Source organism: Chiloscyllium plagiosum, unplaced genomic scaffold, assembly GCF_037043375.1.
Source record: "Chiloscyllium plagiosum isolate Xiang-an unplaced genomic scaffold, Cpla_swu_hap1 HiC_scaffold_24, whole genome shotgun sequence".
NCBI lineage: Eukaryota > Metazoa > Chordata > Chondrichthyes > Orectolobiformes > Hemiscylliidae > Chiloscyllium > Chiloscyllium plagiosum.
In genome coordinates, this window is record NW_028270162.1 from 15,407,243 (window position 1) to 15,418,123 (window position 10,881).

A 10,881-nucleotide genomic window follows, 5' to 3' on the forward strand; every position below is an offset into this window, starting at 1 on the left:
TCTCCGCTGGATACGCTCCAGTGCCAGTATGTCCTTCCTGAGGTGTGAGGACCAAAACTGGACACAGTACTCCAAATGGAGCCTAACCAGAGCTTTATAAATTCTCAGTAGCACAACAGTGCTTTTATATTCCAACCCTCTTGAGATAATTGACAACATTGCATTCGCTTTCTTAATCACGGACTCAACCTGCATGTTTACCTTTAGAGAATCCTCAACTAGCACTCCCAGATCCCTCTGTATTTTGGGTTTCCCCGGTCTAATCTACTTGTCACCTCTTCAAAGAACTCCAACAGGTTTGTCAGGCATGACCTCCCCTTATTAAATCCATGTTGACTTGTTCTAATCCGACCCTGCTCTTCCAAGAATTTAGAAACCTCATCCTTAATGATGGATTCTAGAATTTTACCAACAACCGAGGTTAGGCTAATTGGCCTATAATTTTCCATCTTTTGTCTTGATCCTATTTTGAACAAGGGGGTTACAACAGCGATCTTCCAATCATCCAGGACTTTCCCTGACTCCAGTGACTTTTGAAAGATCTCAACCAACGCCTCCGCTATTTCCTCAGCCACCTCCCTCAGAACTCTAGGATGTAGCCCATCGGGGCCAGGAGATTTATCAATTTTAAGACCTTATAGCTTTTCTAGCACTTTCTCTTTTATAATAGCAACCATACTCAACTCAGCCCCCTGACTCCCTTTAATTGTTGGGATATTACTCATGTCTTCCACTGTGAAGACTGATGCAAAGTACTTATTAAGTTCTCCTGCTATTTCCTTATCTCCCATCACTAGGCTTCCAGCATCAGTTTGAAGCGGCCCAATGTCTACTTTTGCCTGTCATTTGTTTCTTATGTATTGAAAGAAACTTTTACTATCATTTCTAATATTACTGGCTAGCCTACCTTCATATTTGATCCTCTCCTTCCTTATTTCTCTCTTTGTTATCCTCTGTTTGTTTTTGTAGCCTTCCCAAACTTCTGATTTCCAGTGCTCTTGGCCACTTTATAGGATCTCTCTTTTTCTTTGATAGATTTCCTGACTTCCTTTGTCAGCCATGGCTGTCTAATCCTTCCCCGGATAATCTTTCTCTTCTTGGGGATGAACCTCTGTACTGTGTCCTCAATTTTACCCACAAACTCCTGCCATTTTTGTTCTACTGTCTTCCCTGCTAGGCTCTGCTTCCAGTCTATTTTCGTCAGTTCCTCTCTCATGCCCTCATAATTACCTTTATTTAACTGTAACACCATTACATCCGATTGTGACTGATTTGCTCAACATTCCCATTTACAAGTCTTTATTATTATTATTATTATTATTATTATTATTTCCCAAATGTCCTCATCCAACACAAATCTCAGTCTTGAAAGCCTCAATCATTTCAGGAGCCACAACTTTTTAGTGACAGAATTCCAGATTTGTATTGTCCTTTGTGTGGAAAACTGCTTCTTGATTTTTCTCTTTAAAAGCTTAATTCTAATCTCATAATTATGTTGATGACTCCTCATTCTTTGATCTCTTGACATTAGGAAGCACTTCTTTGTATCCATGCTATTGAATCCTTGTAACATTTTAAAACATCCATCAAGTCACCTTCCAATCTCAGTTTATGTAATCTAACCCCACAGCATGCCCCTTTATCTTTGTGGGGAATCTGTGTTGTATTCATTCCAGAACTGATATAGTCTTTCTAAGTATCAATGCCCAACACTGAACACAATAACTCAAGAAGGTCTATTGAAGGCTGAATATAAGCAAACTCCAAATACATTATCTTGTCAAGAGTGGATTAACTTCACAAACTAGCAACTAAAACCAAACTAATCACCATGGGAGTTCTCCCCGATATCTTAGCCAATATTTATCTGTTTACCAACACTCAAAACTAATGACTATCTAATCATTACCCAGTTGCTAGTCTGCTGGAACTTGCTGTGTGCAAGTGACCATAAGACCATAAGACTATAAGACATAGGAGTGGAAATTGGGCCATTCAGCCCATTGAGTCTGCTCTGCCATTCAAAAGTGGCTGATAAATTACTCAAGGAGAAAGTGAGGTCTGCAGATGCTGGAGATCAAAGTTGAAACTTTATTGCTGGAACAGCACAGCAGGTCAGGCAGCATCCAGGGAACAGGAGATTCGACGTTTCGGGCACAGGCCCTTCTTCAGGAATTACTCAACCCAATTCTCCCAGTTTCTCCCCATAATCTTTATCCCCTTGATGCTCAAGAACCTAGTTATCACAGTCTTAACCATACTCAATGACCTGGCCTCCACAGCCTTTTGTGGCAGCGAATTCCATAGATTCACCACTCTCTGGCTGAAGAAGTTTCTCCTTATCTCTGTTCTAAAAGGTCTTCCCTTTACTCTAAGGCTATGACCTCAGGTCCTAGTCTCTCCTACCAATGAAAACATCTTCCCAATATCTAGTCAGTCCAGTCCAGTATTCTGTATATTCCAATTAGATCACCCCTCATCCTTCTAAACACCATTTAGTGCTCACCCAGAGTCCTCAAAAGTTCCTCATGTGTTAAACTTTTCATTCCTAGGACATTCTTATGAACCTCCTCTGTACGCGCTCCAAGGCTGATACTTCCTTCCTGAGATAAGGGGACCAGAACTGCGCTCAATATTCTAAATGGATTACCATGTTTACATTGTGACCGTGGCCAAATTTGCAAAGTATTTCGCTGACTCAAAAGTGATTCTGGGCATCTGCAATTATGCAAAATATAATACCAAAACAATTCATAAATCGACACTCCCTGTTCATCAGCAAGCCACCCCCTGTACATCTCAAATTGTAGGCACATTGAGTTTTTTCCAAATGAAGACTGCATATAGTTAAAAAGCCATTTTCAACCCTGCTGGAGAGTACTAGTGGGATTGAAAGCTCTTGTACATGTCAGTCTGGGTTTGAGCATTAGCATGTTGTGAACATTACAGTCGAGGAACTAATCTCAAGCCACCCCTATGCTGTAGTTAAAGGGATTCTCTCATTCTGCAGTCAGCTAGCTAGTAGCCAGGCACAAAAAAAGAGAACAAAAGGATTCTCTCCCACCCTCTATTCTGCAATTCAATCACAATCAAAAAGAATCACAACATCATAATCACCTTTCAAACAAAGGATTGAGAGCTCAACTATACAACTCTTAAAGTCAGTGCTATCTGTAACGTCCACTGGGTCAGTCATAATGTTCAACCATCTGTTCTTTGTGAACAGTTCAGAGATTGATCTGTATATTTGTTTCTTTTCAAAAAAATATATTATTTTGGACTTGGAGTTTATTTCTAAATTGTCTGTATATGGTCCTATGTGTTATATTACTCATTCTTCCCATGTTTAGTCATAGGGATGTACAGCCGGAAACAGACCCTTTGGTCCAACTCGTCCATGCCGACCAGATATTCTACATTAATCTAATCCCATTTGCCAGCATTTGGCCTGTATCCCACTAAACCCTTCCTGTTCATATACCCATCCAGATGCCTTTTAGTTGCTGTAATTGTACCAGCCTCCATCACTTCCTCTGACAGTTCATTCCAAACACAGATCACCCTCAGCATGAAAACGTTGCCCCTTAGGACCCTTTTAAATTTTTCCCCCCTCACCTTAAACCTATGCCTTCTCATTTTGGACTCCTCTACCCTGAGGCAAAGGTCTTAGCTATTCAACTTATCCATGCCCCTCATGATTTCATAAACCTCTATGAGGTCACCCCTCAGCCTCTGATACACCAGGGAAAAGAGCCCCAGCCTATTCAACCACTCCCTGTAGCTCAAACCCTCCAACCCCAGCAACATCCTTGTAAGTCTAGCTAAACTGGCTCGTTGTAAGTGCATTTACATTGTGGGCAAAGATATCCACAAGAAAAAGCATTAGTGTTTGGATCAACCTTGTTCCTCTCAACTAGGAAATGGAAGATTTGGGATGCCCCTCCGGAATTGAAATAAACTGGAGAATCTCACTTAAGATCTGTGCAAAACTTCTGGAGATCAGCCTGATAATCCGAGATGGTCCATCAGCTTTTCTGTAACACTCGTTACTCAAAGCACATAACTTTTTGAAAGTGAAACAAGGGCTTCTACATTAACACCTGCCAAGCTCTTTTACTGGTCCTTACTTGCAAGTGTATCTGTGCAGATGGATCACAAATGCCATTTTTGATAGCGACAACCTATCTTTAATGTAAGAACACACACACACATATTTCAAAAGTTACGAGGCAGACAGGCAGGTATGAGATCAACAGACCATTTTCAAGCTTTACATTAGTTGGTTGAGGGAGAGAATCATAGAATCCCTACAGTTGGAAACAGGCCCTTCAGCCCAACAAGTCCACACCGACCCACTGAAGAGTAACCCACCCAGATCCATTCCCCTACTATCCTCTATTTATCCCTGACTCATGCCCCAAACCTATACATCCCTGAAAACCATAGGCAATTTAGCATGGCCAATTCACCTAAACTGCACATAGAGTCATAGAGTCATAGAGATGTACAGCGTGGAAACAGACCCTTCAGTCCAACCCGTCCATGCCGACCAGATATCCCAACCCAATCTAGTCCCACCTGCCAGCACCCGGCCCATATCCCTCCAAACCCTTCCTATTCATAAACCCATCCAAATGCCTTTTAAATGTTGCAATTGTACCAGCCTCCACCACATCCTCTGGCAGCTCATTCCATACACGTACCACCCTCTGCATGAAGAAGTTGCCCCTTAGGTCTCTTTTATATCTTTCCTCTCTCACCCTAAACCTATGCCCTCTAGTTCTGGACTCCTCCACCCCAGGGAAGAGACTTTGTCTATTTATCCTATCCATGCCCCTCATGATTTTGTGAACCTCTATAAGATCACCCCTCAGCCTCCGACGATCCAGGGAGAACAGCCCCAGCCTGTTTAGCCTCTCCCTGTAGCTCAGATCCTCCAACTCTGGCAACATCCTTGTAAATCTTTTCTGAACCCTTTCAAGTTTCACAACATCTTTCCGATAGGAAGGAGATGGGAGGAAACTGGAGCACCCGGAGGAAACCCACGTAAACACAGGGAGAATGTACAAACTCCACGCAGACAGTCGCCCGAGGGTAGAATTGAACCCAGGTCGCTGGTGCTGTGCCACCCACAGCAATGTGCATCTGGATTGCAGTTCATCTGGAGAGTGGAACTGCCAGCAGTTCAGTGCTCTCTCTGTACTGCACTGGAGTCACAGCAGCAAAAGTAAATTCATGGTTCACAACCTGATAATCTGTTTACTCAGAGGTGGAAGTGTTACCAACTGAGTCAAGCTGACACACGAGATAAGCATAGAACGTAAATCAGATTTTTGAAATGTTCCCGCCTGTGTAACTGTGTGGAGACTGCTGTTATGATGGCAACTGGCTACAATACTCAAAATAAAGTCATGATTTGAAGATGTTAGTGTTGGACTGGGGTGTACAAAGTTAAAAATCACACAACACCAGGTTATAGTCCAACAGGTTTAATTGGAAGCACACTAGCTTTCGGAGAGACGCTCCTTCATCAGGGGGTACCACCTAAAGAGAGCTAGTGTGCTTCCAATTAAACCTGTTGGACTATAATCAAAATAAAGTGTAAGTGAAGTGGAGCGCTCCTGTCTCCTGTTGCCCACCTAGGATTCTAAATGTACACTCCCACCTCACTGCCAGTCACTGAACCCGTGTTGACTCTCAGGGTGAAAAGATGGGGATTGAATCTGCAATGGTTACATCTCGAACCTGTCTCATTCTTAAAGGCGAAGATTGTCCGAGCATTCACTCAGTGATCTCACCTGAAATGGTTACCACCAATTGTGGGGTCAGAGCAGGATTTCCCACCTCACTTTTCTGGGTCTCTGTCTGTCCATGTTCTGGCTGCCCCAGTCCGGTTTCTGGATGGTGGGGGGTGATGCGGAGCAGCTAGGAGGGTGCTCATGGTGGATTTCCTTATTAAACCATAAAAGGCTGTTCGGGGATGTGACAAGGTAGATGTGGGGAAGTTGTTTCCTCTTGTGGGAGAGTGTAGGAGCAAGAAAAGTTCTTCTCTCAAATCTGTGGATCTGTGGAATTCTATATTGCAGAGAGCTGTCCCACTTGGGTCATTAAGTGTATTCCAGGTTGAGATGGGCTGAATTTTAATCAGGAAAGGAATCAAGCACTATGGGAAAAGGGCAAGAAAGTGGAGTTGAGGGTTACTAGATTGGCCACGATCCCATTGAATGGCAGAATGGACTCTAAGGGTTGAATGGCCTACTTCCAATCGTCCGTCTTACAATCTTGTGGTAGGTCTGTCAGGAACCATCTGCCCATGATGCCCCAGCCATCAGGAGGGGGGCAGGCTTGATGGAGCAGCTTGAGTTGTCTCCATAAGGGAGGCTGGGCAGTGAGGACCAGAGGGAACCTATCACTATCGTGGGAGGGAAGAGAAGGGGTGAGGGGTGGAGTGTGGGAGATGGGTCGGACCCAGCTGAGGACCCTGTCTATCATGGTGCTGGGGAATCCTCAGTTGAGGAAGAAGGTGAACATTTCTAAGGTCTCCCTACAAAATATGGCATCATCAGAACGGTTATGATAGAGAGAGAGAAACTGGGAGAATGGGTCAGAATCTTTACAGGAACAGGGTTTGAGGATGTATGTATAGTCCAGGTAACTGAGTCGATGGATTTATGGTATATATCGGTGGCCAGCCTACTCGCAAAATGAAAATAGAGATGTAAAGGAAGAGGAGGGAGGACCAAGTGAAGGTGAGAGCGGGGTGGAAACTGGAAGCAAAATTGATAAACCTTTCCCAATTCCGGATGTCATCAATGTACCGGAGAAAGAGTTGTGAGGATAGACCTGAGTAGGATTGGAACAAGGAATGTTTCAAGTATCCCACAAAGAGACAGGCATAACTAGGGCCCGTGTGGGTACCCACGGTCACCCCTCTGACCTGAAGAAAGTGAAAGGAGTCGAGGGAGAAGTTGTTCAGAGTGAGGATGAGCTAGGCCAGGCCAGGAGGAGAGTTTAGAAGTAGGTCACTCAGCCCTTCGAGGGTGCTTCACCAGTCAATAAGCTGATCTGATTACATCATGTTCTCACCTACCTGTAATGAACAATGGGCGAATGGTTGCACAGTAACTTTCAAAACAGGATTGGAGATATAAAACTGAAAAGGAAAATCTCTGGGAACAGAATGAGGAAGGGGAAATCATTGGGCTAGCACCAGTATAATGGACCAAACAGCATTGCCTGGTGCTATAGGATGCAGTAACCTGCATATCCAGAGATCAACTTCCTCATGTTGATGTTTTTCCTGGGTGAGGGAAACACTGTGGGAATGAAGATGAAGGCAATGCAGGGAAGGAAATGGCCTAGTGGCACGATCATTACACCTATTAATCCAGGAGCTCGAGGGACCTGAGTTCAAATCCTACCACAGCAGATGGTTAACATTTGATTTCAATAAAGAATCTGGAATTAAGGGTCTAATGTTAACCACAAAATGACTGTTGGGGTAAACACCATTTGGTTCACTAGTGCTCTTTAGGGAAGGAAATCTGCTATCCTTACTTGGTCTGGCCTACATGTGACTCCAGACCCACAGCAATGAGGGTTGACTCTTAACTACCCTCTGGGCAAATAGGGATAGGCAATAAATGCTGGCTTAGTCAAAGATGTCAGCATCTATGAGGAAAATAACAATTCTCCAAATCCATCAAAGAGAAATCTAACCCTAATGTTGTTTGGAAAGAGAAAAGGACAATTCTGTGTGCCATGAAATGTTTTTCATGCTCAGTTAGGCTTTGGTCTAAACAGGAGCAGAACTGAAATGGATAACAGATGGTGCGTGTTCTCTTAAAGCCATGCAGCACCACCAGTGAACTGGAATTAATGCTGTGGGAAGAGCATGAAGGATTACATTATCCTTCCATTAATCCAGATCAAGGGGTTAAAGAGTTCACTCTGCCAGTTCCCAGTCTGTAATAAGCTTAATAGTTTTCCTTGTCATAACCCAGGTCTTCGGAGAGTGCACAGTTCTGTGGGATTTATCAGGAAAGAGTGCAATGGGTCATCTCATGAGTAACAAAAGAATCTGCTCACAATCTCAACCACAGGAGGTTGCTGAGGCTTATGTCTGAAACATCGATTCTCCTGCTCCTCAGATGCTGCCTGACCTGCTGTGCTTTTCCAGCACCGCACTCTCGACTCAGTCTTTGAGTATGACTAAGGTTGAGATTGATAGATTTCTGATTATCAGTGGTGTATAGGGTTATAGGGATTTTTCTAATGCACAGTTGCCCTTGAGAAGGGCATTTTGCAGAGGGTGCAGAGAAGGTTTACCAAGACGCTGTCTGATCTGGAGGGTTTTAATTATGAGGAGAGGTTGGATTAACTCTGTTTGTTTTCACTGGAAAGACAGAGGCTGAGGGATGACGTGATAGAGGTCTACAAAATTGTAAGAGACATGCAAAGGATGGATTGTCAGGAGCTTTTTTCCCACAGTGGAAAGGTCAACTACAAGAGGGCACTGATACAAGAGGGCACTGGTTCAAAGTGAGATGGGAAAAGTTTAGGGGAGAAGTTGAGGAAAATTTTTCACACCGAGGATGGTGTGTGTCTGGAATGCACTGTGCATTGGCTGTGGTGGAATCAGACACATTAGCAACATCTAAGGTGCATCTCAATAGACACATGAACAGGAGGCAGACAGAAGGATCGATACAGCTCATGGACAATAACTGGCAGGTCTAAATAGAGATGAGGAATCAGTGCAGGCTTGGAGGGCTGAAAGACCTGATCCTGTGCTGTACTGGATTGTGTTGTTGTATTGTTGTAAGATGCTGGGGAGCTGCCCCTTGAACCACCGCACTCCATTTGGAATTTAGAATCTGTGCTCCCCGAGTCTATATTTACAGTCTGAGAGCCATCATTGTCAGAAAGTTGGTCATTAGGTCAGAATCATGAAAATCTCTCCCAAAGGCATTATGGGTCTACCTACAGCATGTGGACTGCAGCGGTTCAAGAAGGCTCACAGTGGGCCTACATATTAGGGCCCTTCAGAATATCCTTTGATCCCTTTGACTATGTTAGGTGCAACTTCCAGAGATTCACGTTTCACCATGAGAGAGGCACAACAATGTTCTAATAGAAGTCAAAAATCACACAACACCAGGTTATAGTCCAACAGGTTTAATTGGAAGCACACTAGCTTTCGGAGTGTCACTCCTTCATCAGGATAAAGATGCGTCGCTCCGAAAGCTAGTGCTTCCAATTAAACCTGTTGGACTATAACCTGGTGTTGTGAGATTTTTAACTTTGTACACCCCAGTCCGACACCGGCATCTCCAAATCATGACTAATAGAAGTCAATCACCTTTTACATTTCGATTACATGTTCTACATTTGCACTTTTCAAACATAACCTTCCTCCACCTGTAACAGTCATCAAAATGGTCACAAAAGGTGAAATGCAACCCAACAAATGTTACTATTTTTAATGCTTGCCTTCATTCACCTTTCTTTCTTTCACAATATTCCACGAGTTGGAAGGAAGCATTTGACAGGATGCCCTCCAGACAGTGAACCCCTCACTCACCTATCCCCCAACTATCAGTGAGAGGGTAAGGAACCAGGGTGGAGTGGGACTGGAGGCCTTGATCTCTCCCCTCTCTCTCCACCTCCCTCTCAAGCTTGGTAAATCCATAGGACAGCGATTTGAAATTCCTTTTGTTCCCCTTACCCCAGTCCTACCTCCAAGGCCATTGCATTGTCTCTCACACAACTCCTGACGGAGGACAATTGAAGACTTCTCCATGCGAGTGTTCTGCAGCAGACACAAGAGCCGCAATGAGAGCACAGTTCTTCAGTGAGCAACAGCGTCCCTTCCACAGACTAAAAATAACCACCCCCTACCCTACTCAGTCAGGCTCTGAGTAACAATTCCCAATCAGAAGAAAGAGGTAAAATATGGCTAATTCCCTTTTAAAATAAAATCCCTTTTGTATCACAACCCAACAACTCTACCTTTGAGAAGGCTTGCTCTCCCCGGCTCTGTGAAGTTTTGTTGCTGGGACTCCTGAACTTTCTTTCCAAACAGCCACTAAAGAATCCTACCAGGCAGGCAGATGACAGAGAGCAGAAGAAATGTGATAAGGACCAACAGTTCCCTACCCCCACTGTGGATATACATACTCAAGTGTGTTCACTCAGTCAACAGCTGACTGGACAGAACTCCGCACTATAAATACTCGATGGATTTTACGTTTAGGCATTTATTGGCTGTTGAGGCCTGGACAGTGACATGATTTGGTGAAAAGTCAGGACCAGGGAAGGGACAGAGGTGAACAAAGCCAGGTCGAGGTTAGATAATCCTTACCTCGGTTTTCCCCACACATTCCATTCCCTTTCAAGCAGGCTATTGAAGGTTGATGAATATTAATCAGTATGTTTTTGTACAGCGAAACAAATCACTTCTGACACACGTCTGTGTTTGATGGCCAATCTAAACAATTTAGTAGGAGAAATTTTGATTTTTTTTAAATAGATAATCAAAACAGAGTAAATGTTTAGGGTAGGAAAGTGTCTACTATCAAGACTATGGTTATAAGCAAATAGCAACAGTCTGTTATATCAGAGTATTCATTGTTATATTTGAATAAAATCCATGTTTTTTGTTTTTGTCAAAAAAGACCTCGTTGAGCTGATTCTTTTTAACACATAGTAATATGTTTAATCCATAAGAGAAATGTTTCTTTAAAATAAATTGCATTCCAAATTGTTTACCCTCAGGGGTCACATTAGTGTTCATATTTTACTCACTTATATTATATTTAGATTTTTTTTTAGATTACATTACAGTGTGGAAACAGGCCCTTCGGCCCAACAAGTCCACAC

At 43.3% G+C, this 10,881-nt stretch overlaps 1 protein-coding gene across 10 annotated transcripts in view; it reads right to left on the reverse strand.

The window, feature by feature from the left end:
• The window catches only part of LOC122562395 (unconventional myosin-XVIIIb-like), a 416,560-nt gene extending 406,425 nt beyond the window's left edge, over positions 1-10,135 (reverse strand). For 4 of the 10 annotated variants that reach the window (XM_087999916.1, XM_087999915.1, XM_087999912.1 and 1 more), the window contains exon 1: positions 10,012-10,117. Coding sequence is in view for 2 of the 10 variants with exons in the window: in XM_087999917.1 (XP_087856043.1) it covers positions 9,739-9,750 (12 nt within the window). In the remaining 8 variants the exon portion in view is untranslated. Of the gene's footprint in view, positions 1-9,738; positions 9,812-10,011 lie in introns of those variants that run through there. The other 6 variants (XM_087999913.1, XM_087999921.1, XM_087999919.1 and 3 more) reach the window with 6 other exon arrangements.
• Positions 10,136-10,881: the final 746 nt, after the last annotated feature.